At 36.3% G+C, this 24,664-nt stretch overlaps 2 protein-coding genes across 2 annotated transcripts in view; one reads left to right on the top strand and one right to left on the bottom strand.

Annotated features, from left to right (window-relative positions):
• Nucleotides 1-8,147: 8,147 nt before the first annotated feature.
• LOC131037445 (cationic peroxidase 1) lies at nt 8,148-9,914 on the bottom strand. Its single transcript, XM_057969586.2, has 4 exons — nt 9,627-9,914; nt 9,331-9,522; nt 8,972-9,137; nt 8,148-8,883 (listed from the first exon to the last, which is right to left on the bottom strand). Exons 1-4 carry the CDS (start codon nt 9,834-9,836, stop codon nt 8,498-8,500), a joined length of 954 nt encoding a protein of 317 aa, XP_057825569.1. The 5' UTR covers nt 9,837-9,914; the 3' UTR covers nt 8,148-8,497.
• LOC131037427 (cationic peroxidase 1-like) overlaps nt 9,893-24,664 on the top strand; it is a 47,310-nt gene continuing 32,538 nt past the window's right edge. The window contains exon 1 of the mRNA XM_057969570.2: nt 9,893-10,043. Within this exon, the coding sequence (XP_057825553.2) occupies nt 9,893-10,043 (151 nt within the window). The remainder of the gene's footprint in view (nt 10,044-24,664) is intronic.

Raw genomic sequence — 24,664 nt, 5'->3', positions numbered from 1 at the left:
CCCGGTCTCCTATGGGACTTCGGGCCTTTTTGTTTGCAATTTGGAAAATTATCTCTCTTGGTCGGCCTAAGGTCGGGAAAATCAGTCTATCAACCCTAATTGACAAGTATATAAACTACATTTTTCTCTTTCATTCGACATGATGGAAAAAGTGTGGAAACTATACTCAAGCATTCAAGCATTCAAGCATTCTTTCAAGCTATTGATCATTCTAAGTCTCCATTGAAGGCTAAGTGTTGCATTCAAGACAAGGATTCAACCATTGAAGAGGAGATCACCTACTACATGCTACATACAACATACAACGATACAACAAACAACAACATCTATACCTTCGCACATAAGGATACAAACATCCTTACAACAAGGTATTAGTACTTGTTTTACATTACAGACATTTACATTTACAGCATTTCTCATTTCTTGGTTAATTCCAAAACCGGGGTTTGACCTAAAGGCAAACCCCTAATCCCTAACCCCCCAATCATCTTCGCTTTTCTGTGTGTAGGTTGCAGGTACGCAGCTGAAATTGAAGATCTGGAATCCTTGTGCAGAGACGAACAGATCCCCCTTCGTTTCGCGGATTTTTCGGAGGACCGTGGCGCCGGGCGCCATCGTCCCGTCAACTTTTTCTCAAATTTGTAGGACAGCGCCGTATCGACATTTTACTGCTAATTCCAGGTCCGCAGCTTCATCCTATATCCCTATCTTAGTTTATAAGTGAATCTTTCTCACTTTCTATGCATTCCTAGCCTAATCATTCTATCTACATTCTTTACAAAAGAGGGTAGCCTTGCTGTCTTAACCCTTGAAACGCATTTAGCATCCAATCTTGCCTTGTGTGGGATTGGATCTTGTGGGTTTCAACCCCTCTTTTGAATGTAAAGTCTCCCCTAAGTGAAAACCATCAACCCTAGCGATCTCCCTTCTCTCTCCTCGGAGTTGGAAGAGGGGAGAGCAACTAGGGTTCGATTGCGATTTTCCACTTTACATTTTGGTGAACCCGACGTGAACATCCTTTCTAATTTTTCATGCTTAGATCTGAAAAATTGATTCCTTGATTACATTTCCATGTTTGATCTTTTGCAAAATTTTAGAGGTTAATTGCATAAAAACCCTAAATTTTCTTTTTGGTAATTGAACTTGTGAAATATTTAATTATTAATGCTTGTTTCAGATTTGCCCTTTTATTACAAATTATCAATTCATATTTGTGCCTTAATTTTGAAAATTAAGTGGTTAAGTGTCAAAACCCTAATTTTTGAAACCCTCTTGATTCAACCTTTGTCCGACAATTTCACTGATCAAAACATCTCCAAATCAGCTGTAACTTTGGAGTCCGCAATAAAATCACAATATCTTTCATCCCTGAAAATTTGGAAAAAATTTGCGAGGACCGTGTGCACTCCGAGCGCCATCGTCCCCGATATTTTTTTCGAAATTTCGGGAGCTAGATCTTACTATATTTTTCTGCTAAAATCCAGAATTTTGGCTGATTTTATCAATTATAACACTTTCAAAATTACAGTCAAAGTTGGTCTTGTGATTGCTTGGATTAAGGCTCCTAATCATTCAAAAATTGTTGAAATTGAAATTTTGTGTCAAAATTGTGTTCTTACTGTCCTAAATCTAAAAAGTGTGTTTGCATTCATTCGAAATTTCAGTGCTTTATTCAAATTCTTACTATTTGTGACTTTTGAAATTAAGTGCTTAATTACAACAACTTTGATTTCCGCTTTCAAAATTGAATTTTGCGTGAAATTGAGTCAACTTTTGAAATTCAAAATTCGCATTGCTTTTGGCATTCCCTCTAAAATCATAAAATTCAAAATTTCAGTTTCCCTCTCTTTTTCAAAATTCAAAATTTTGCATTTTTCGACAATCTTGGTAGTGTTCAATTTTGAGATTGCAACTTTAATTTGGCCTATCTACAGATCATAAAATCACTCAAATTTTTCAGATTAGCTCTAAAATCATCATACCTTTCATCCCCGCAAATTTCAAAAAAAGTTGCAAGGACCGTGTGCACTCCGAGCGCCACGGTCCCGGACATTTTTTCCAAAATTTCGGGAGACTGTCGTGATTGCATTTAACAGCTTAAATCCAGAAGATTGGCTGATTTTACTAAAAATTGCTACCTCTGAATTCAAAATTTTATCTCCCTCTCTAGTGCATGAGTTTTACAACAATAAGCCCTACTTACACTATTCCCGTTAGACGAAGCCGTAGAATTAAGTCTTTCCGAGGTTTAATTGCTGAGGAGATGGAACCTAATTTGAGTAGCCTTTTTAACGAGGACATGGGTAATTCCTCTAATCCTCCTAATGATGAAGAAGCTCTCCATGAGGTTTCTGTAGAACAACTTTCGAAATTGGATAATCAATTTGACAATTTTCGACAATGGATGTCTCAAGAATACCCTGATAGTCAAGCTCTTCCTTTAATTGAGGGTCTAAAACATATGCTTCAAAGTGATAAGAATGGAATTGATATTTTGCATGGTATTGCACACATTGTGGATCCAAATGTGATGCCTATGAAGAGTTGTGCCGAATCTCTAGGTTATACACAACCTCCTACTCAAGTCAATCATTCTATTCCTTTGACAACTTCTATTGCTAGCATACCTACCTTTACATCAAACATAATGGCTACCTCTATACAAGACATTCCGCCTATGATTACCAGTCATGGGGGCAATCCTCCCTCTTCAATTAACCCTATTCCTTCATTCAATCTGACTTCTTCATTCATTCCTTCAATGAGTGTTCCTATTACATCTCCACCAATGAACATGACGCAAGGGGGCAATTCATTTAACCATTCCATTCCTCCTTGTAGTGTTCCTCCTGTCCAATCATCTCCTATGACCAATTATCATAGAGTCCCACCACCTTACTCTCTACCTTCTTTCAATAACATAACACCTCCATCTCAATCTAACACATCTAATATGAACTCTTCGACTGAAGCGACCATTAACAATCTTGCACAAACTGTCTCTTCTTTACAGCAGCAAATTGCCTCTATGAATCAATCTAAGTTTAGTGTGCCCACATCTGATGTTGCGAGCCCACTTTCTCTTGACATTGTTCGAGCTATCCCTCCTAAACATGTTTAAATCCCACATTTGGAGCTTTATAATGGTAAAGGAGATCCTCTAACACATGTTAAGACTTTTCAAACAATTTGTACTGATTTTGCTTATGACCCAAGGTTGCTTGCAAAACTGTTTACTAGAACATTAAGAGACAAAGCCCTACAATGGTATTGCTCGTTGCCTTCTTATTCTATTACTTCTTTCGAACAACTTGCAAATGCTTTCATTCAACAATTTCAAAACAATATAAGTCCTAAAGTTACTTTGATTGATTTAATGCATTGTAAACAAGGTGTTAAAGAAAAAGTGACTGATTTCATTGGTAGATATAAGCATTTGTATGCTCAAATTTCTTTTCCAGTGCCTGACAATGATATTCAAAGAATCTTTATTTCTAATTTACAAAAAGATATTCGAGACAAACTTCTATTTTCTGAGTTTACTTCTTTCCAACAGTTGTGTGCAACTCTTCACAATTATCAACTGACTGTGAGTCAAATGGAACAATCACATCCTATGGCTCCGAGTGATAAGGGTGATAGTAGTTAACAACCATTTGGAAAGTTTAAACCGAACAGAGATTCCATCAAATTCAATGAAAACATCATCAACAACAATGTGAATGCAGCATCAGGTGTGCCTCCTATTTCTAAATTTTTCAAGAAAGAAAGAAAGTATACTCCTTTGAATGAATCATTGAATAGTATTATGAATAAGTTATTGGAACAAAATGTGCTTACTCTTCCTCCTATAAGGCAAATTGATCCCACAAAGATTACTTCACCTTATTTTGATAACAAATCTTTTTGTCACTTTCATCGTCAACCTGGGCATGATACTAAAAAATGTTTTTCTTTAAAGGGTAAAATTCAAGATTTGATTGATAATAATACTATCTCTGTTTTTGGAGTGAATGATAAAGGCAATACATCTGTAGCTCCTCCTAACCAAAATCTTCAGATTTTTACTGATCCATTACCTTCCCATACCTCTAATGCGATTGAGACTAATGATTCCTCTTTCTCATCTGATGGTCTTGTGTCTATGACTCCGAATGTGATTAACTTTGTAGAGCAGCAAGAAAACCCTAAAGAACCTTCCATCACATTTGATTCTAGTGAAACTATCAGGGCACCTGATGGTCCTTTATACATAGTTGCAAAAGTCCAGAATACACCTTGCCGTGGAGTGCTTATTGATCCTCCGTGCATGGTTAATGTTATTACTGAAGAATTTCTTTTTACTTTGCAATTGAATCAAGTGATCTATGACAAAACAGATGTGATTGTGAAATTATTTGATGCATTTTCTTCTCCTGCGATTGGTTCTATTACATTACCTATTGAGGTCCATAACAAATCTCTTGATGTGAACTTTGCTATTATTCCTTCATCCGAACAATTTCGTGTGAATCTTGGCTATCCTTGGCTATCTTCCATGAAAGCTATTGCTTCTCCTATTCATAAGTGTTTGAAATTTCCCCATAATGGTGAAGTTGTTACTGTCAATCATAGTCTCTTTAAACCAGCTGAAAGAACTTCTAGCGTTCCTATTGATTATTTTTGGCCTAAACAATTCCAATCTCTTCCTCGGCGAAGTGATCATCTGTTCAAATCTTATCAAAAATGGAAAACAGATATGATCTTATCTCTAAGTGAACCTAGAACACCCAAACTTGATATTCCTATCGTTCTTGAGAAGGAAGTTCTTCCTTTGAAAGATAAAACTAATGTCTTTCCTCAAGAAGATTCCCAACCCGTCCCTATGGATGTGACTATGTCTATGCCTAATAAACCTTCTAAAAGTAGACCTATACCTCCTCGTCATGATGGACTTGGTCTCCTTCCTAAACCAAAAATTCCTCCTTTATATGGAGCAGTTCCTCCTCCTCCTTTTTATAGAGAGAAGAGACCTTCTTCTTCTCCTATTATCCAACCTAAGAGACCACAACCTAAACACCCAAGTGATAAGGATGAGAACATTCCTCCTCCTCTATCTTCTTCACTTCCTACTAAGACTAGACGAAATCGTTCTGCACGTGAACGCCGATGAAAGCGTCATCTTAGGGCTCAGGCAGCTGCTTCTCAAACTTTGCAATCTCCAAAAACACCTTCAACAAGCATTATTCCATTTTCTCCTCAGCCGGAAATTGAGCCTAAATCTCTTAAACATAAGATGCATGATGGTCTTGATCCTGTGCAAGTTAAAGATCCTATTTTTATAAATCTTGATGATGATATAGATGAAAATGTTATTCATGATGAACATATTACTTCCCTTGCTTCTGATAGTGAATATGAACTTGTTGATATTGATAACCATTTATCTAATGAATTTTCTAAAGCACTTATCCTAGCTCCTAGACAAGAACAACGTGGCTTGGAACATGAACATAGCCCTTGTTTGGATCTTGTGATAGCTCCATCTGCTGTGTTGGATGTTCCTCCTCTAGCGTGTTCCCTGCCTTCTCGAAACATTGATCAGCAAGATCGGGGGGTAGATGACGTGCTAGACTAGTTACATTAGCATAGCAGATTCTCTCCTCCTCTCTTTTGTGACTTCTTCTATATGTTATTCTCATTCTTCTATTTGTTGTCCTTAGTGTTGTCTACTTGAGGACGATGCAAAGCATTGAGATCTCTTTTGGGTCTCTCTCATGTTGACTCAAAAGACACATGTGTTCCCTTCTTCTAGGTGACCTTCCTTGATTGGGGAATGAAGAACAATTATGCATACATACATATGATATATATACATGACTTATCATACAGCATACTGACCCCGAGGAAAGCGAAGTCACCTTGTGCTTTATGTTTTGTGTCTATTATCCTTGGGTTTATCTCACACTTGGGGGCTAAATCTTTGCGATAATGTGCTCCTTTCCTTTCTCATTTTTTTATGTGTATCACTACGTTAAAACAATCACCCCCATTGAGGCGTGTGTGATCGCTTTAACGTAGGGGGGCATACACCCTGTCTATCCCTTCAGGATACTTGAAAATTTCTTAGCGAACTTAGCTTTGCCTTGAAAATTTTTGGTATTTTTCTTGCATGACTCATAGTGAGGGAACCTTACTACTGACAGTCATGGTTCTCCCTCGTGATCTTCCCTTTTACTTTGTCAATCAAAATCGTAAGATCCTTAGTCCATTGGGGGCTTGGTGTATCTTGCCTCTTTGACATGGTGAAAGTCTTCAATGTTGTTTCCTTGTACTTTACCGGAAGTATGAGCATACATACTCCCGCTAAAGTGGGGGCTAAATGTAGCGTCCTAAAATTACAACACTTGCAATTTCAACTGCATTTCGGTCTTCACGATGGCGACGCAACACGCAACCTGAATGGAGACCCCGAAACCTGATTATGACATTAAAAACTGCATTTTTCAAGCACCCTGGCCTGAACCTCCTTTGCACCCTGCTGTCCCGGGAGGTGGGACCAGAGTGCCTAGTGCCCTGGTCCTTCAGGACCAGGGCGCCCAGCGCCCTGGTCCCTGGCCCTATTTTGGGCCCGGTCTCCTATGGGACTTCGGGCCTTTTTGTTTGCAATTCAGAAAATTATCTTTCCTGGTCGGCCTAAGGTCGGGAAAATCAGTCTATCAACCCTAATTGACAAGTATATAAACTAAATTTTTCTCTTTCATTCGACATGATGGAAAAAGTGTGGAAACTATACTCAAGCATTCAAGCATTCAAGCATTCTTTCAAGCTTTCAAGCATTCTTTCAAGCTATTGATCATTCTAAGTTTCCATTCAAGGCTAAGTGTTGCATTCAAGACAAGGATTCAACCATTGAAGAGGAGATCACCTACTACATGCTACATACAACATACAACGATACAACAAACAACAACATCTATACCTTTGCACATAAGGATACAAACATCCTTACAACAAGGTATTAGTACTTGTTTTACATTACAGACATTTACATTTACAGCATTTCTCATTTCTTGGTTAATTCCAAAATCAGGGTTTGACCTAAAGGCAAACCCCTAATCCCTAACCCCCTAATCGTCTTCGCTTTTCTGTGTGTAGGTTGCAGGTACGCAGCTGAAATTGAAGATCTGGAATCCTTGTGCAGAGACAAACAGATCCCCCTTCGTTTCGCGGATTTTTCGGAGGACCGTGGCGCCAGGCGCCATCGTCCAGTCAACTTTTGCTCAAATTTGCAGGATAGCGTCGTATCAACATTTTACTGCTAATTCCAGGTCCGCAGCTTCATCCCATATCCCTATCTCAGTTTATAAGCGAATCTTTCTCACTTTCTATGCATTCCTAGCCTAATCATTCTATCTACATTCTTTACAAAAGAGGGTACTCTTGCTGTCTTAACCCTTGAAACGCATTTAGCATCCAATCTTGCCTTGTGTGGGATTGGATCTTGTGGGTTTCAACCCCTCTTTTGAATGTAAAGTATCCCCTAAGTGAAAACCATCAACCCTAGCGATCTCCCTTCTCTCTCCTCGGAGTTGGAAGAGGGGAGAGCAACTAGGGTTCGATTGCTATTTTCCGCTTTACACTTTATTATGTGGGAATCCTGGAAGAATGTACATTCTACTTAGGATCTTTCTTATATACTACGATATTGAGTATATGATCTTGTGAACAATCCATCTCTTATTGTAGAAAAATATACTAACCACAAAATTGTATAAAGATAAGCTGAAATAGTCTCCAACACTCTACAATTTTACTGGCTTCTTCAAAATTGTTAAATTTAATGCATAATGACAAAATGTCATCTCCATATAAAATAGATCCATGATGTCGACTCAACCAATAATGCTGAAAAAAATCTCAGATAATTATTTTGATGATTTTTTAACTTTAGACCATGATCAAGAAAAATAAGATGTACAGTTCACACCTTATAACTCCTACATTGGCTCTTCACGGAAAAAGTGTATTCAACAATAGATTTTGATACCATTGGGATTATTGGTTTTAACATAAGGAATGGAGACAAGAATGTTTGAGGGACACAAACATTATATTAAAACACTACAGAACAATACATATAAATAATATGGGGTGTTACAACCATCTTCAACCATCCCAATAACCAGCTCTTATTTAATTAGAGATAGAAAATAAACATATATCTAACATTATCAGAGATACAACTCAATATTTTAATGCTTTTGGCAACCACTACGGAATTCTTGAATAGTTGATTTTCTTTACTAAACTATATTGAGAGACTGCTAATTTTACCCTCTATTTTCACCACACCTTCAAAGGTTCGTAACAAAGTAGTGTTTTCCCCCATAAATATAATACTTGATGTCCACTGTCAAGCTTTACGTACAACAAAATTTCCCGAGCTCTATTCAACAATTTAGCTCACTACAGAACAGCGAAAATAATAACTGACTCAAAGATATAGCAATAACATTCAATTGGGCACCCTACAGTTCGTTCGGATTTCTCCACTGGTACCAGTGAGGGGGCTTATATTACCCATATTCACCATGGCGGCTGCAAAATCACTGAAGAAAGTGGTTTGGTCGTTAGCATAGGTGGTAACCTGAGAGTCAGCAGATCCATTATTAAAAAGCTCCTGGTCGGAGTGGAGAAGTCCTTGCTGGTTTATCAGATTTGTGTAGTAGTCGATGTCAAAGGTAGTGGGAGTTTGTACATCTAAGGGTGACAGATTGTCGTCTCCGCCATTAAAAGGGCAGTTAGCCTGCACAGAAGTGGCGTATGTGCTGTTGATATTGGTTTCATTGTAGATGTGGGTTCTGAAAGTGATACACCGCGCTTGACCAATTGTATGAGCACCTGGACATTATAACACACTCAACGTCATTCAGCATATATAAACTTTTAGGGAAGAATATGAAATTTTCCTTGCAATTTTTAGAACTACCTGAAAGGGCAATCATGTCCTGCGTAGAAAGACCCTTGGCACTAAATCCTGAGATAAGATTGCTAAGGCTCGAATTGGAGGGCAGAAGGTCGCTGTTTGCACCGGTTTGGTTCGCAGTTAACGAGTCTCTCCTCCCGAACAGTACTGTCCATGATGGTCCTCCCAACTACAGTTTCAAAAAACATTCTTACCCATTAAATCCTCCCATATTGATGATTTCAATACAAATACAGAGTTCTCTTTTTCTTGTTATCTGTCCCGATGATGGATCAAAGTATTTGATTCGAAAGCTAGACCAAAAAAATTCTACATACTCAAAGAAAGTGAAATATAGCGTTCATTAAGAGAAGTGTGTTTACCGCGACAACAGAATCACGAGCAGCAAGGGCGACAATGTCTGCACAAGACACAACTCCACTGCAGATTCCTTCGACTTGTGATTTGATGGTATCAATCACGTCGTATCCTCTTACAGAATTGTTGTTTGGACGAGCGGTTTTTTCACTGGTTATGTTAGTCGAGTCGTCCAACAGTATCGACCCGTCACAACCCTGCAAAATCAGATTAGCATTAGAAAAAGGTTTCGACTAAAGTAAAATCCAGAGCGACAGACTAATGTAGAAGTGAGCACGCCCTTGGAGAGTTGAAATGTTACGTTAACAAAACAATCGTGAAAGTGAAGTCGGACTAAGGAGGCGCCCATCCTTGCTTCGGTGGCGACTGCAGAATTCACAGCAGTTTGGACTGTCGATGATAGATTTGGACACGTAGTATCATAGAAAGTCGAACTGAGTTGTCCCTCCACTTCACTCAATGCTAAGAAAATCAACGCAATGCGTGCAAGAAGACTACGTGCCCTCATCATTGCTTCCTCTTCACTACAAAAAAATATGCCCAGCAAAGTAAATTTCTCAGTGGATAATGAAGAGCTTGGAGGACTGGTGGCTATTTATAGTCATTGAGGAGGATACTACTTCGTTTTCGCTGAGCTCGTCATTGAAAAGATTGATAACGATTGATAATAACCTGCCAGCTTTTGTTTCGGCTGCGGTGGAGCAATTTGACACGGCAGGTTACAAATTCCACATGTGATGGCCCACAGCTTTCCGCACATTGTGGCTTGGAGGATAATGTTAATTTATCTGTCATTGCTCTAACAATTTATCTACACTCGAGTTGCTTAATACAACACGTCTCTTATTTACTGCTGGCCCTAATGCAGCCATACAATTCTGCGTATAGAGATAAAAATTTGTTTATTTTGCTATAAGTGATGAGCATATTCCCCATCAACATTTTGAATCTTTAGAATGTTCTCAAAATGTCTTTTCGTTTGGAATGATGTGAGATATTGTAGCCTATTTTTATTTAGGCGCAGGTTGTTTTCGGCATGGTGACAAATTGCCCGCCTGCCAACGAAGATGCAGTCGGTAGATAAAAAATAGTTTGTCTGTTTTGATCTTGCCAGCCTTCAAATTCTTGGAGCTTGTGACGCAGTCACTTTCAGAGGCAAGACTTTGGCAACTCCACGGTGTTCGCATATGAAAGTTAATTATTTTTTATCAAGCCTTTTTACGAAGTCAAAAACACGATGTACTGGATGGACAAGCTCTTCCAATTACTAGATTAAACTATTATGGTCTATTTATCCCGATGGCAACATGTTATCAGTACTGTATTTAGAAAGGGAGAAGAATACTCCTGAAAACCTGTCTGTGGGAGACGAATATGACCTTTTCCCATGAGTAAAAGTAGCTAGAGTAGTACCTGGTAGACCAACCATCCCTTGGGGTCGAGTCATCAATGGACTTCCGACTAGTAAGAGAATTATCTTCAGGATTCTCCTCTGGGGCAATTATGTTTAGATCAGCGGGATGGTAAGTGTTTGGCCAATTAATTCTTCAAATTAGTTCTACAAATTATCTAGAAATTGCTTGTGTTTGGCCAATTAGTGCTCCACGAAGGACATGACAAATGCAAGCGTTGAGATCATCCATGAATAGTAGAGTACTTGGGATTCTAAAGAGCTGGACCACAAAGAGTGTGATCCGTAGTCATCTTAAATATCCTCTCTAGAAGAGCAACAATGTCCATGTCAATGTAAATGAGTAGAAGCAGAGTCGAGGAACCCAGACAACATTGTTAGAGGCATTCCCAATTAGTAAGAGAATTATCTTCAGCATTCTCTTTCGAGGGAAACTAAGTGTAGATCAAAGAGATGGCAAGTGGCATATGAAGAAATTTACTTTTGCTTGGCTAGTTAGTGCTCCATCAAGGAGATGACTGACGTGAGGGTTGAGACTGTTCACGAGTAGTAGAGTCTTTGGGGTTTTGAGGAGTTGAACCATGAGGGTGAGATCCACAATCACCATGACTATCTTATTTGGAAGAGCAATTATGTCCACGTTGATGCCCATAAGGATAACTACAGTTCGGAGAAACCTAGAAAATATTGTAGGATGAATTCTCTTATTGATCTAGTAGTTCCTAGTGATGAGCAACTTCAAGTGCAACTTTACTAGCTTGCACTTTCTTTTTCATAAGCACATTAGAACAGATCATAGCTTTAGAATACAAACAAAAGTATTTGTAAGAAAAATTATGATTAAATAAAATATCACATCTATCATTCCATATACTCAATAATATTTATACCTTGAAAAGTGTGTCATATCTGAGTGAACTTGTAAGAAAGGCAAGGCCAATCTCTGATTAAGATCATGTGCCATGAGAGAGGACTATATTTGAAAGGTCTAAAAATCTATGCATCCAAATCTAAGTTTGTGCTTGAGCAACTCAATATATCTACAAAATGTGCAATTCAAAGTGGGGATGCCCATGTGAGTAAGCCATGTCCCAATAGGGAGACATTGATACAAAAGCCACTATGAAAAGTGAGCCAAGTTTTTGTTAGGCATAACTTCATAGATTGTTTGGACTCTTTTTGGTCACATCCCACTAGAGGGCTTAATGGTAAGAGTCATGAGTATCCCTTGGTAGATTTGTAACTTCAAAATGGAGTGTTTGGATACCTTTTCCAATCTTTCTATTAAGGTTTGAGACAATATAATACTAATTTGTATAATGATGACAAAGGAATTGAATCCAAAATCATACAGCGAGTCCCTTGATCTCCATAAGAAAGTTATAATTTCATTTTAAAACCTAGTCAGGATAGGAAATTCATGGTGGCTAAATGGATGAAGCTTTGCAAGTATTTGATTCATTTTTTAAAAGAATTGTAGGTCACTGGTCTAGGGCGAGAGAGCTAGAGTCCTCACTTGAGTGTTAAATAATCGAGACCACTAGATGCAATATTGATTAATGGATAGACCATTACAAAAATCATCTCCATCACAATGTAGCCTGCGTTTGAGAGCTTCCTAGGCTTTCCAATTTTTTCATGAAAAAACTTTCTTGGATCTAAGTCAACTCTTTAATGGTAAGGAGAGTGTCAATGTCCAAGTCCTTCCAAGATGGATGACCATGAGGTAAGACAAATAATATGCAGTGGAATATGAAATCTTTCTAGTGTAAGGTATGAAACCCTAAAAAATATAATACTAAATCAATTAAACAACTCAATAATCACATTAGCATGTAAATAATTATAGTTTTATCAATATATGAGAAATAATTGCATACATGTTACACCTTCACATGAAATAATGTCAACCAAGAATCATGAAGTGCATGAAACATATTTTTAAAAGAATGTGGCATAGGCTCTCTTCCTTATCTCATCATGATAATGCAAATAAAGAATACAATAACTCGAGATGAAACAACGGAAGGAGGATGAGAACCCAAGGCCGAAGAAGAAGTATTAGAAGCAAATATAGTTACATTAGGGTGGGAATCCTTAGGGGTCCATTCAAAAGAAGTATACCATGAGGAAGAGGAGTCATCAGATATGACCTCTTGTCATTGAGGTAGTAGTTCTATTAGTTGTTATATGTATTGGTTTTATACAGTTTTGTCATTGCTATTTTGTGGGCTTTCTCTTCAAGCTATATGGTGCCTTTTTGTCGTCCTATGATAGTTTTTTTATATGGACTTGTAATGGGATGGGCCCTTCCCCACTTAATATAATAAAAAAACAATCATAATGAAAATCATAAAATTCCCTTCGAATGACTAAAAGGTAACACATAAAGAATGAAACCATACAATTTTATTGGCACTAAGACCTCCGTAAATTGAGTCCCTATTTTCTTAAAAATTGAGATGCAATGCAAATAAAATATAAGACAAATGTGGATCCAATGGATTGGCCTGTTTGGACGAAAAGGATCCAAACTCTTGACCCAAGTACTCTTCTAGAACATACTTGCGACTGCACCTTGTTATTTATTCCAAAATGCATGGACACCTTCACCTTGAGTGGCTACCCTAAAGTTAACGTTAATCTGTTGGCATGCATGGGAAGTCTCACGGTGGATGAGTTATCTATACGTTCATAGTTGCAACAACAGACCCGCTCCGATCTGTAGATGCAGCTGCTAAATTCGAGACACACCAAAGCAGTATATGGAAGAACATGCTATGGAAGATAATGGAGATGAACCATTAGGGTTGAATAGAGGGAAAACAATATTATATGTTGTTGATTTTCCATTGCAACTCACCTATATGAGATCATTTCTTGTGTTGGCAAGCAGGAGACAAGGCTACAATTACCTGAATATTCTAAGTTCATATTATTAGTGATGGTGGGGTCACAAAAATTCAAGAAAGTTAAAGCTTGATCATAGGAGATTCATGGGCAATTAAATAAAATAGTAGCTATGACTGAGAATCAAGAATATATGTGCATACGACAATAGCTGAAACCACAAGTCGAAAGAAAAATTCTACGCATAAGTGGAGGCCAATACGACAGATTAAAAATAAGAGTCCACATGCCGCTTAAATTCAGCTTTGTACAGCCAAGAAGACGTTCTACAACATCGTTGTCATAACTTTTTTACAGTTTGCATTCCCTTTCAACTCACAAGATTTTCTTTATTGCTATCTTTAAGCCTTTGATTGCGTTTGATTTCAACATGTATCTCACACCCTCTAGTAACTAGAGTATATATCTTGCTATTTAAAGACCAACAAAAGCATATTCTAATTATTTTTCGGGTAAATATAAGAGTTAGTATGTAACATGACAAATAATTAACAAAATAAATTCAAGGTGAATAAATGTTTAAAGAAATAGTTGATAGCATCATTTAAATTTTGAAGAATGGATTTTATGAATATATTAGATAAATTTATATTAAATTAATTAATATCATATTTGATTATGAACATAGTCTTAATTAATTATATCTATTATAATAGTTTTATTTATGATGATTGTTTGTTTAGATTTTTTTTATCTTTATTATGATAATTTTATTACTATTAAGGTGCTTTTATTATATTGACACTTATGAATTAAATTATGATCTAGAAGAAGACATTGAAAGGACCCAAAAAATTTGGACAACAAGAAAGAGCTACATAACATGAGTCTAGAACCTACAACAAAATAAGCTTTAAAATTGACAGGCCTTGAAGAAACTAACATTAAACTCATAGAAAATGGACAACCTAAAAAATAATGATGAAGTTTATAATTGAAACCTCACCAAATAACTCTAGTTTGGAGTCAAGTTGTAGCCCATAAGGGGAATCTTCTTTTCTATTCTATGAAAGATCTAGGCACAACCAAAGTACAAGACTTAATTTTTGGTTTCCTCCTGTTCTTGATGAGGCAACCTCATTCATTCCCTTTGGGTCCATGCAATTGTAGTGTCCAAATTCATCCCTTTATTCCTCATAGTAAAGTTCTCTTTATTCTCTAAAGAATATTGAACATTCTAAATCTTTTTTCATGAACAAGAGGAGAAAATATCATTCTTCTTTGAACACGGTGCTTTTTGTTGGTAAACTGCAATAAAATTGACAAGAACACAACTTTATGGCAATGAAGTAAAACACATGAGAAGGACTCATATAGGATTCTCTACTCCTGAATCCCACATTTAGTTCACAATTTTATGGCATTGGAAAACACCTTATCAATATCAACACAAACAAAATCTAGTAAAAACTAATCATTTCATAAATTTTGTGCAATCATTTGAAGTTGGACAAGATAATTGAAACTAGCTTGAAATATTTCTTGATTGACTATTCTAATGGGAGTCTCCAAAGCCTAATCTAAATAGAGTTATCATTAAAATATTAATTGTTCATATCAAATCTTGTAGATAATTTTATCAAACAAGCATTAGATATACCAAGGAACTGGGGACCTTCTAGAATGATCCTAGTGCTATCTTCAACTATTTGGAAAGAGAAAAATAAAAATCCATTATGCAAGTTAGCCACCTAAACATTCAGTCATCATTCTTTACAAAACCCAACATTAAATAAAATGTATGTTCAAGTTTCCCTGATACTAACCAGCTGAAATTAAATTTTATCGGATCTTCTAAGAGTAACCTGAGTCAGGCTAGTGGAGGTGGAATCATTAGAGAGATAAAGGGAACGTTAGTGTTGGCCTATGTGGTAAACCTTAGAATCCAAATCTCAAGCTTTGTTGACGTGATGACATCCTTCTACAATATATCTCTTGCTAAAGACAAAGGATTCTGAAAGATAGTCATTGAAGGGTGTTGCAGGAGCACCTTTTCATTTTGTGATGTTTTGTGTTTATTTGTGTTGTCATAGGTTGATTTACGTTTCATAAGGTATTGGGAAAACCATTAAATCTTGTAATGCCATGAAATCAGGCCTTTGGTGCCAATTGGGGTAATGTAGCCTCTCACGACCTACTTGGTCAACATTGGTCAATGACCAACCAAGATGTTTGGATGGGGGTCACTCATGTTTTGATGTTACTCTGATCACGTAAACATCATCTATAGTGTCCTTAGGTTGATAGGTTAATATGGTTTCATATATTCGCAAAGGTTATAAAAATTGTCAAAAGTTGCTTTGCCACTTTGACAACATTTGTTTGTAATGATTCCCAATGGCCAACTAATTTGAATTTCACTTGGTTTTGGTTGGGTACTGGTATATTGTGTTGATATTGTTAGACAGTTCAGATAACCGGAAGACAATTGAGAGGGGGGGGGTGGGTGAATCAGTTGTCTTAGATTACTGGAAGCATTAACAATTTAAAATTTAATACTGGAACCCAAAACAATAATACTGGAATAGCAGTGTATCCAATTAAGAATAAACAATAAACATAGAATAAATACCATCCACACAACACCAAGATTTGTATGTGGAAACCCTAGTAAAAGGAAAAGCCATGGTGGGAAGCCTATCCACAGTCAAATAATACTTCTGCAGTAAGTATGTGAATTTACAATGAAGGGGCCTACACTTGCAGGAAGGCCAACAGCCTAGAGCACACTGCTCATCACAAAAGGAGTCTCACTGACTACATACAAGTCCAGACTACAATCCAAAGAAGTGTTGAACTGCAAAAGATAGCATCTCCTGTGCCTGAGTACATTTTCGGTTAAGCTTAATATCAGAGAAATAAATCCTCTTACAAACAAAATTCGGTCTCCAATGATCGACCAAATCCTCTGCCTGAATGATATTACATTATTTACACATTACATTCCTTGACCATGACCTCTTACAATAACCATGATGATCTACAATGAGATCTTACATCTTATTTATACAAACCCTAGATTATAAACAATCAGGTTAGCCGCTAGATAATAAACCAATTACAAACCATGTTGGCCTTAGACCAAAACAAATAATATCCACACAAGACATCCTAGAAATACAACAATAGGTCATGTCCACATGTTACATTAATATCGGTCCATAACCTAGATCAACCAGGACCAAGTATAGGTCCACATGCTTCAACAATGATCTCCAAGTGCCAAGTCTCGAACATGATCACCAATAGCATCCTAAAAATCCATTAGAAGCTGCACCAGCACTAGTTATGCAATGCATCAAAGATCTCCACCAAAAGCTCTACCGGTGAAACCCTCGCCGAAACCAAAAACCAATATTCTTAGTGAGTAGAATAGCATCCAATCACTGGACCAAAACCATCTGACCAAATATGAGTATAAGTATCATGAACAAGCCAATTTCATCACCAGATTATACTTGAGTCAACTGGATCATGTCGGATCCAATTTAACCAGAGACTACTCAACTAATTGGGACCAAAAGGGTATCGGTAAAGCATCCAAACAACTAGTGTTGACATCAATGACAAAACATCAATGCAACACATAATCAATTCCTCCAAATGGCAAACAATCTTCCCCTTTGGCATTAATGGCAACACTAGATGTGAAAAATATGTAAGTACCAAGAAATGTCAAACAAGTCTCCCCCTATGGAAAACAACCAACAATCTCTTGCATATAGCTTTGAATATCAAAAACTCTCCCCCTTTGAATAATATCTCTATAAAGTTCTGAATTTCTTTTTCACATCACTATCTCTCCCCCTTTGACATCAATGCCAAAAATCTGACAAAAATATCAAAGCAAAAACCATAAGCCTCTGAATCTCAAAGCTGACTACTCCCCCTGAGTAGTAGCATCCCACATCAATGCTGAAATGAATAGTATCTCTGATAATTCATGTCGGACTGATGCCAAACCACATCAATCAAGTCTCTACTGAAGGGGCAGAAACCCCCAATCTATCTCTCAGGTACTCAAATGATTCCTTGGATAAAGGTTTAGTAAAAAATATCTACAATCTATTCTTTAGTGTTCACATAAACCAGTTTAACTTCAGGGTCAGTGCAAGAAGATGAGTCCACTTTTTGGCCAAAAAGTGGAAGTGTTTTCCCTAATTTTCAGGTTTTGTCTCATTTGAGCTTAAATTTTGAAACACTTGGAGATTGAATCTTGGAAAAATACTATAATATAAAAGATATCCCTCTGAGTCTACTTTCCAAATATGTAATTTATTTTAATACCCACATAATAAGAAATAACTTTTTGAATGGAGTTCTAAGAACTATGTTTTAAAAATGGTTGCTTCACGACCATACCATGCATGTGTACGACCCACACTTTTTGACACAATTAAAATTATTTTATCAAACCGTTTTGGGAAATGATTTATAATACATAGAAGATTGATGAGCATATTTTTTTGTAATTTTTTTTTAATTAATTTTTTAATGACCGTAATTATCTTTTTAAAAATTTGACGTGTATGACCCACATAATTTGACATAAAATTAACATTTTTTTCATTTTTATTTTTTTGAAATAAAAAAGAAATTTTTGTAGATTGATGACATACAATTTTTATTTCAAAATTCATTAAAATAAAAAAGTTATTAAATTAATAAAAGTAGTTAATATTTCAAGTTTATGGACCTGATTTAGTATAAATTAAATGAAAAATATCTAAAATAATCAATTTTTCAAAAAAAATAAATATTTAGAATATAGACAATATAATCTGAAAGAGGTTTTAATTTTGTATAAAAATTATCTAATTAGAGGCACATAAACTATTTCAGAAGTTTATATTTGTGCTTTCGCTCATGGAGATTTGAATTTGTAGGTCCATGTCTCAGGTGTGGCTATCCCAGGCCTATCCCGGACCTAATCCTGAGGAAAGTGGTGGGTTGTGGAATCAACTTTCACAAAACGCGCCCACGTTATTTAAATAATGGGCCCCCATTTTCAAAACGAGGGCCCGTTCCTAAAATTACCATTATTGTCCAAAAATGACAAAATGCACCTGAAAAAATGGGTAAAATCGGATTTAAAAATGGGGGTCTGTTTTTCAAAAATGAAAGCCCATTTCATTTTAAAGCGGGCCCTTGTTTTAGAATAAAATGGGGGCTTGTTTAGTTTTGCCTCAGGCCTCCATTTCTTTTTGCCTCGGGTACGCAAAGTAAAAATGGGCCCCCATTTGTTGAAAATGAGCCCCCATTTCTAAGAGCGTGTTTTCCAATGCATGGACTTCCACCAATTTGTGACCCATTACCTTGCACTTACCCTTCATTTGGTCCCACCTTCTCCTTCAAAAAGTTATACTTGATAGATATGTGCTTTGTCTTACAATGAAATACTATATTCTTTGATATATCAATAGCAACAGAGTTATCATAGTGAATAACTACTGGTGCATCACAATCCACCTTTATATCCTTCAAAATTTGCTTCATCCATTAAAATTGTGTACAATTAGTAGTAGTAAAAACACATTTAGCTTCAGCAGTAGATAAAGAAGTGCACGACTATTTCTTGTTGATCCATGAAACCAACTTCTTTCCAAGAAAGAAAGCTCCACCGGAAGTACTTTTTTGGTCATCAATATCTCCAGCCCCATCAGCATCTGTATATGCATATAAAGTAAATTTATCATTCTTAGGGTACCATAAGCCATATTCTTATGTACCTTGTAGGTATCTAAAAATCATTTTCACCTCCATCTCATGATTTTCTCTAGGATCACTTTGAAATCTTGAAACAATATAAACAACATTCATAACATCAGGCCTAGTCTAAGTCAATAAAGTAGACCTCCAATCATAGATTTTTATCTTGTAGGATTTATTGATGTAGAAACATATTTCCTTGTCAATTTATCACTTGTAACCATAGGTGTACTTACTGGTTTAGAATCTCCCATACCGAATTTCTTCAATAATTTTTCTTCACCTCCAAAAATAATGTCATCAACAAATACTTCAACAATCAGTATATCATCATCAATGATTTTATAATATAAATTACTATCAACACTTCCCTTGGTAAAACCAAGCTTCAAAAGATATTTATCCAACCTTGCATACCAAGCTCTAGGTGCTTGTTTCAATCCATATAAAGCTTTCCTTAACCTGCAAACCATATTAGTATCATCTGATAGTCAAAAGCCACCAGGTTGCTCAATATAAACCTCCTCATCAACATCCCCATTCAAGAATGCACATTTAACATCCATCTGATAAACCTTGTGTTTTTATAAGCAACATAGGCAAGAAATAAATTTATAGCTTCAATCCTAGCTACTGGTGCAAAAGTTTCTCCATAATCAATTCCTTCCTTCTAAGAATATCATTTACAAACCAATCTAGCCTTATTCCTTATAACTTTATCATCCTCATCCAATTTATTCCTAAAAACCCATTTAGGTCCATAACATTTTTAGTTTTAGGCTGGGGAACAAAAGTCCATGTGTTATTTTTCTCAATCTGATCTAATTATTCTTCCATAGCTTTTAACCGGAATTCATCTTTACATGCCTCAATTTTTGATACCAATTCAACTTGTAAAATTAAACATACCTCATTAGTTTCCAGTCTTCTTCTTGTCATCACTCCATTACTCTTATCCCCAATGATTTGATCTTTAGAATGATTCAATCTCACATACCTAGGAGTCTTTTGACTCTCTGTTCCTCTTCCCTATTCTTCAGTTACTATGGAATTCTCTGATGTTGCTGGAGTAACTAATTTAACTCTCTATTCTAGTAAAGGTGGTACTAGTTTAGATATAATCATTCCACTACCGGTTCCTTCTCATAAACTCTGATTTGACTTTTTCTCAGCTCATCTACTTTGACATTAGAACTCTCCAAAATTATCTGAAATCTCTTGTTATAACATCTATATGCTTTGCTTTCATTATATTAACTAAGAAATATGCCTTCATCCCTTCTAGGATCAAATTTCACAATAGTATCATCTCTTTTGATATAACATTTACTACCAAAAATTCTGATATACTTAACTGTAGATGTATTGCCAAACCATAATTCATAAGGTGTCTTACCGGTTTCTCCTTTGATATGTACTCTATTTAATGTGTAAACTGTTGTACTCACTGCTTCTCTCTAGTAGATATGAGGTAGACTTGCTTCCATCATCATTGTTCTAGTAGCATCCAAGATAGTTCTATTTTTCCTTTCCACAACTCCATTCAGCTAAGGTGTCCGGGGAGCAGAAAATTGTCCTCTTATACCATGCTTGTCACAAAAGTTATTAAACTCATTGGATGTGAATTCTCCACCATGATCTAATCTCAAACATTTAATCTTCAATCCTGTCTCAGTTTCCACTTTAGCCTTAAAGATTTTAAACTTTTCAAATGCTTCATTTTTAATTCTCAAAAAAGTAATCCTAGCAATAATCCACATCATTCTAGAATAATCATCAATGATTAGCATGAAATATCTATCACCATGAAAACTTTTAACTCTAGCAAGCCCACACCAATCAGTATAAATAAGATTAAGAACATCATTTGATTTATCTCTTATACTCCTAAATGCGGTTCTAACTTGTTTACCCATTTGATATTCTTTACATACCAAATTATAGGGCTTCATTAAATTAGGTATATCTCTAACAACCTTAATTGAACTGATCTTCACAATGCAATCAAAATTCACATGACATAGCCTTTTATGCCATAATCAGCTCTCATCAATCTATGTAATCAAAAATGTTTTCTCACCGGAGTTCAAATGAAATATAGTACCTTTTGTCTGTGTACCGGTTGCAATCTCCAAGCCAAATCTGTTAATGATTTTGCATTTTTCATCCTTGAACTATAATTGAAATCCCTTATCTGCCAATTGTCCTACACTCAAAAGATTATGCTTCAAACCTTCAACATAATAAACATTGTTAGTATTGTTCTTACCATCCAATGATATAGTTCCTTTTCCTTTGATCGTACATGCCTTGTCATCTCCAAATCTAACTAGTGCACCATCAAATTCTTGCAAAGACATAAACTTCCCTTTATCTCTAGTCATATGATGTGAACAACCACTGTCAATTACCCTTTCATCCTTATCCTCAGTTTTAGCAGCAAGTGCCTTCTCCTCAGGCACATTCTCTTCCAGTGTCGGATCATCTTCCTTGATAGCCAAGAATACCCATTCTTTCCCATTGTCAGATCCACTACCAGAGTCTTCTATCGGTTCATCATCTAAATCAGTAATGTCTTCCTCATCCGCTATGTAGCATGATTTATCTCTATTTTTATTGAATATATACTTGTTATGATATCAATGGTTAGGTTTAAATGATCTTTTAACTCTTTCCTCAAATCTTGAATTTCTTTCAGGACATCTAGATGCAAAATGACAAATCTTATTACATGCAAAAAATTTAAAGGGTTCTTTTCCTTTGTACTTACTTCCTATCGGTCCTTTTGATACTCTTGTAGAAAATAGTGCTTGAAGTTGTTCAAACTCATCATCTTCTCTCTTCATATCTTCTAGTTCTTTTGCATATAAATCTCTCTGATCTTGCTTACAGGTTGTAGATGTAGATGCATGAAAAACAGGTTCAGTCTTCACAACTTTAGAAGATACAAATTCCTCAAGCTCAAAAGCAGATAGTTTCCCAACCAAAGTATCTCTATTGACAGATGTATTAGCCATTGTTCTCAAATCATTAATAGTAGTAGCCTTCATTTTGTAAGCCGGTGGTAGGGCTCTTAGGACTTTAGAAACAATCTCATCTTCGCTCAGAGTTCCACCACAACATTGAATTCCCATAACAATCTCATTTACCCTTTCCATGAATGCAATAATACTTTCATCTTCTTCCATCTTCAGGTTTTCATATCTCAGCTGGTAACCATCAAGTTTAGCAATTTTCACTGTAGGGTCACCTTCGTTAAGAGTCTACAACTTATCCCATATAGCCTTTCCAGATGATTTGTTTATTAATCCCATTATTTGTTGATCAGAAAGTACACATAAGAGGGCTTCTCTTGCCCTACAATAATTCTCAAGCTCCTTGTCTAGGTTTGCTAGAGGAGGATTGCCAAATCCTAGATTAAAGGGTGTGACATCATTCTGTGTGATCTCCCAAATCTCCATCTGAATCCTCCATATTGTATAATTTGTTCCTTCAAGACTTAGTATATCCCTTCAAAAAATAGCTCTAGAAGAACTGGATGAACTTGACTTGTTAGTCACCATGGGATCTTCCTCAAGCGGTTAATATTTCTACATAGAGGACCAAAGCTCTGATACCAATTGTTAGAAAGTTTAGATAACCAGAAGACAACTGAGAGGGGGGGGTGAATCAGCTGTCAAAGATTACTGGAAGCATTATCCATTTAAACTTTAATACTGGAACCCAAAACAATAATAATGGAATAGTAGTTTGTCCAATTAAGCATAAATATTAAACACAGAATAAATACCATCCACACAATACCAATATTTATACGTGGAAAACCTAGTAAAGGGAAAAACCATAGTGGGAAGCCTACCCACAGTCAAATAATACTTCTGCAGTAAGTATGTGAATTTACAATGAAGGGGCCTACACTTGCAGGAAGGCCAACAACTTAGAGCACACTGCTCATCACAAAAGGAGTATCACTGACTACATACAACTCCAGGCTACAATTCGGAGAAGTGTTGAACTGCAAAAAATAACATCTCCTATGCCTGATTATAGTTCCGGTTAAGCTCAATCCCGGAGGACTAAATCCTCTTACAAACCCAATCTGATCTCCAATGATCGACCAACTCCTCTACTTGAATGATATTAAATTATTCACACATTATATTCCTTGACCATGACCTCTTACAATAAACATGGTGATCTAAAACGAGATCTTACATCTTATTTATACAAACCCTCGACCATAAACAATCAGGTCGGCCACCAGAAAATGAACCAATTACATAATTACAAACCATGTCAGCCTTAGACCAAAACAAATAATATCCACACATAAGACATCCCAGAAATACAACAATAGGTCCTATCCACACATTACATCAATGTCGGTTCACAACCTAGATCAACCAGGACCAAGTATATGTCCACATGCTTTAGCAATGATCTCCAAATGCCAAGTCTCAAACATGATCACCAACAACATCCTGAAACTCCATTAGAAGATGCACCAACACCAATTATGCAATGCATCGAATATCTCCACCAAAAGCTCTACCGATGAAACCCTCGCTAGAACCAGAAACCAATCTTCTAAGTAAGTAGAATAGCATCCAATCACCAGACCAAAACCATCTGACCAAATATGAGTATAAGAATCATGAACAAGCCAATTCAATTAGCAGATTATACTGAAGTCAATCAAATCATGCCAGATCCAAGTTAACCAAAGACTACTCAACTAAGTGGAACTAGAAGGGTGTCGATAAACCATCCAAATAACTAGTGTTGACATCAATGACAAAACATCAATCCAAGACAATCAATCCCACAAAATGGTCAATAGATATAAGGCTAAGAGAACATGTATTTGGGGTTGGTTGATGAATTGAAGAAGATTTTGGTTGGGCTATTCAGAAATTGTAGTGTTTCCTCTTACATGCATTTGTACGATTAACAACAAATTGCTTAAACTGGTCAATGCATTGTTTTGTGTAACACATTGAATCTACTTGCTATTATGATCAATTATAATCCATTTTGTTTAGTTTGAAAATGTAAAATAATTAATTTTGTGAACACCGGGTTTGAAACCCTTGTTTCCCTGGGGTTTTGGCTCGAAGTGGTGGGTAAGTGCACAAAGATGGTGGTCAAAAAGGGGGGTATAAGTGGACACTTTTTTTCTGAAATTAGGTGAACTTGAAATCAGAGGCAAAATTTGAAAGTCGTCCACTCAATATATGAAGATAATCAAAGAACAAATATTGTAGTACTCTAAATCTAGTTTCCAAACTACTAAACTTTTTCAAAATTGG

Source organism: Cryptomeria japonica, chromosome 3 (assembly GCF_030272615.1).
Source record: "Cryptomeria japonica chromosome 3, Sugi_1.0, whole genome shotgun sequence".
Classification (NCBI taxonomy): Eukaryota; Viridiplantae; Streptophyta; class Pinopsida; order Cupressales; family Cupressaceae; genus Cryptomeria; species Cryptomeria japonica.
The sequence above is the reverse complement of the archived record's forward strand: the minus strand, read 5'-3'. Positions and strand labels throughout refer to the sequence as shown.

What these genes read in the sequence shown, in the direction of transcription:
- LOC131037445 (XM_057969586.2), bottom strand. Translation starts at nt 9,836, where the DNA reads ATGATGAGGGCACGTAGTCTTCTTGCACGCATTGCGTTGATTTTCTTA. An exon ending in CTCGTGATTCTGTTGTCGCG is followed by an intron (nt 9,138 to 9,330) that starts GTAAACACACTT and finishes TTGAAACTGTAG; the next exon opens with TTGGGAGGACCATCATGGAC. An exon ending in GGACATGATTGCCCTTTCAG is followed by an intron (nt 8,884 to 8,971) that starts GTAGTTCTAAAA and finishes TATAATGTCCAG; the next exon opens with GTGCTCATACAATTGGTCAA.